This window comes from Orycteropus afer, unplaced genomic scaffold (genome assembly GCF_000298275.1).
Source record: "Orycteropus afer afer isolate SDZICR_OR568_19922 unplaced genomic scaffold, OryAfe1.0 scaffold00033, whole genome shotgun sequence".
Classification (NCBI taxonomy): Eukaryota; Metazoa; Chordata; class Mammalia; order Tubulidentata; family Orycteropodidae; genus Orycteropus; species Orycteropus afer.
The window spans coordinates 3,174,840-3,177,773 of record NW_006921620.1 but is presented as its reverse complement, the minus strand read 5'-3'; the positions used below and the strand labels follow the sequence as shown (position 1 = coordinate 3,177,773).

Genomic DNA, 2,934 nt, shown 5'->3' with positions numbered 1-2,934 from the left:
CGGGCGGGCTATACCCGGAGCGCGCCCACGGGTTGCGCGCGGACAAGGGCGCTGGCGTCAAGGTGGAGTCGGAGCTGCTGTGCACCCGTCTGCTACTGGGCGGCGGCTCTTACAAGTGCGTCAAGTGCAGCAAGGTGAGGCTCGCGCGCGCCCATCCCCAGCCCGCTCCCTGACAGCGCTGGAGCCCCAAAGACCGGCTCATTGGCCTTCTCCCTGGCCCCACCCACCTCAGGTGTTCTCCACTCCGCACGGGCTCGAGGTGCACGTGCGTAGGTCCCACAGCGGCACGAGACCCTTTGCCTGCGAGATGTGCGGCAAGACCTTTGGGCACGCGGTGAGCCTGGAGCAGCACAAAGCCGTGCACTCGCAGGTAAGCGTAGGAGCACCGCCGAGCACGGCCGCTCAGGGTTTTGCGAAAACATCGTCTGCTTTTCCTAGTGCAGCACCCGCAGCTTCCCGCCGGAAAGCCTTTTTCCTAGAACGACCTTCGGTTCTCTCCCCTCTCCCAGCGCCCCCTCATCCCCGAGTAGGTGTGTCGAGAAAATGGGTGGTGGCTGCGAGCCAACCCAGATTTTAGCGCCACGTGTTACCGGCACCGCTTTGTGAGCCCCTAGAAGGAAATCCCGACCACTACTTTGGGTTTATTGAGGAGGTTTTGTATACCCTCGCTCTTGCTGCTGACGTGTCAGACTTACTCTCTTTGTCTCGCTGCTTGTCACCAAACGGCTCTGACTGAATCGGCATTGACCCCTCCTGACTGAAAAGGAGGAATCGTGGCTCATTTGGAGCGTCCAGTAGCATATTTGCTCTGGCTTTCATTCGTGCGTTTATAAATATTTGTTGCCCAACTTCTAGGTGCCAGGCATTTGAGAATTCTGTAGCATACTAGGTCCCTGACTGGATTCCTGCCGTCACAGAAATTACAATTTAGCTGAGAGACAGAGGATATAGGAACACATAAGTACACAAATAACAGGAGAATGCTTAGTTACAAAGAGTTACGTACTGCAAAGAATATCCTCCATCTCTCCCACCACCACCACACAGGGCAATCTAAGTGACTGAGGTCTACGCTTCCTGACAGGAGGGTGGAGAAGTGTGTGTAAATGGGTGTCAAAAAAGCAGGGTGGGGATACAGTTTTGCCATAGGGTGTGGAGGGTTGCGGGTGAAAAGTGTTTGGGTAGAAAAAATGTTAAAGGGGAAGAAGGTGAGGGTGGAAAGGGCAGAGGCTGAGGGTGAACAACAGGGCAGGCTGTGGGTATAGGAACCTGAAAGAAGAGTGAGCCCTGGCTATTGAGAGTTCAGGGTCAGGGTGGCGGTGAGGAGAGTGACAGCCTGGGTGAGTGCAGTGGGAGTGATATGTCCTTCTCTCTTCAGGAACGGAGCTTTGACTGCAAGATCTGTGGCAAGAGCTTCAAGAGGTCGTCCACCCTGTCCACACACCTGCTCATCCACTCAGACACCCGGCCCTACCCCTGTCAGTACTGTGGCAAGAGGTTCCACCAGAAGTCAGACATGAAGAAACACACCTTCATCCACACTGGTGAGTTTGCAGGGAAGACCCTGGAGGGAAATGGGAGGGTGAGTAGTATAGTATTCTTCCTTTGAGGCCAACATCCCTCACCTTCTCTGTGATTCTGTTCCCAGTAAGTGGTGAATGAGGCTTTCCAGATGGAGTTAATCACTATTGTGTGTTAAACCAAAAACAAAAAGGCAGATTCTCATCAGTTCATTTACAGACACGTTCTTCCTAGTGGGGACTTGATTTGGGGCTTTGTCTAAAGAGCCACTCAGCAGGCCTGCTTACAGATTCTCTGTCCTTGGAAAGAATATTTTCCTCTAGTTTAGCAGCTGCTCCAACTGCTGCCTGATCTGGGTGAAATATGAAGCTCCAGGGTCCTCAGAATGTTGCTCTAAATGTTTACCTAGAGACTGAGGGCTTTCTCTAGGGCTTCCCCCAGCCTCTTGGGGATTGGGCTCATGTGTGGCCTCTGTAGCTGAATTTTTATGAGTCTGAGAGCTTATTCTGATTAGGAGGGAAAAGAACGGCAAATATTTATTACTAAGCTCTGTGATAAGCGCTTTTAAAATGCATTATCTTATTTTATGTTCACAACAGCTCTGGGAAATAGAGACTATTCCTTATCCCCATTTTAGAGCTAAGGTAAGTAAGGCACAGAGGGGTTGAGTAACCTGCTAGGGTCACACAGCTAGTAAGTAGCAGAGCCAGATTTCAAATTCATATCTGTCTAACCTCAAATGTCTATGCTCTTGACCACTGTTTAGCATATTCTACTTTTATTGTCATGGGAGTTGGTAGCCAAATGTTTTTATTCATTGGTTGCCCTTTTCAAAATACCAGCAAGTTCATGCCCTAACAATAATAATTCCTTAACTATTATAATGCTTTATAATTTCAAAGCTCCTTTGAGTTTGTCGTCTCATTTGACCCTTACTGTGCCCCAAAGTGGAAGGAAATGAGGCAGTGGAGGTGCAGTGGCAGAATTCTCACCTTCAATGTGGGAGACCCAGGTTAGATTCCCAGCCAGCATACCTCATGCATAGCCACCACCTGTCACTGAAGGCTACTGTATTACTATGCTGAACAGGTTTCAGCAGAGCTTCCAGACTAGCAGAAAAGCCTGGTGATCTGCTTCCAAAAGTCAGCCAGTGAGACCCTACAGAATCACTACAGTCTGATTCCTTGTGCATGGGGTCATCATGAGTTGTGGACCACTTGATAGCAGCTAACAACAACAGTACAGTGGAAGGATCTGGTCTTACCAAACCCAGAGAGACTGAATGACTTACTGATGGTCAGACTGAAATTAAATCATGGAGCCAAGGCTGGGATGCTCTGGCACTGATTCTTGAACTCTTTCCCTAACACTTTGATTGTGTTCTGGGGGCAGTTTTTTTTTTTTTTTTTTTTT

At 49.6% G+C, this 2,934-nt stretch overlaps 1 protein-coding gene across 1 annotated transcript in view; it reads left to right on the top strand.

Annotated features, from left to right (window-relative positions):
* GFI1 (growth factor independent 1 transcriptional repressor) overlaps positions 1–2,934 on the top strand; it is a 25,935-nt gene that overhangs the window by 2,626 nt on the left and 20,375 nt on the right. The window contains exons 4-6 of the mRNA XM_042780302.1: positions 2–134; positions 233–370; positions 1,379–1,544. Coding sequence (XP_042636236.1) covers positions 2–134; positions 233–370; positions 1,379–1,544 — 437 coding nt within the window. The remainder of the gene's footprint in view (position 1; positions 135–232; positions 371–1,378; positions 1,545–2,934) is intronic.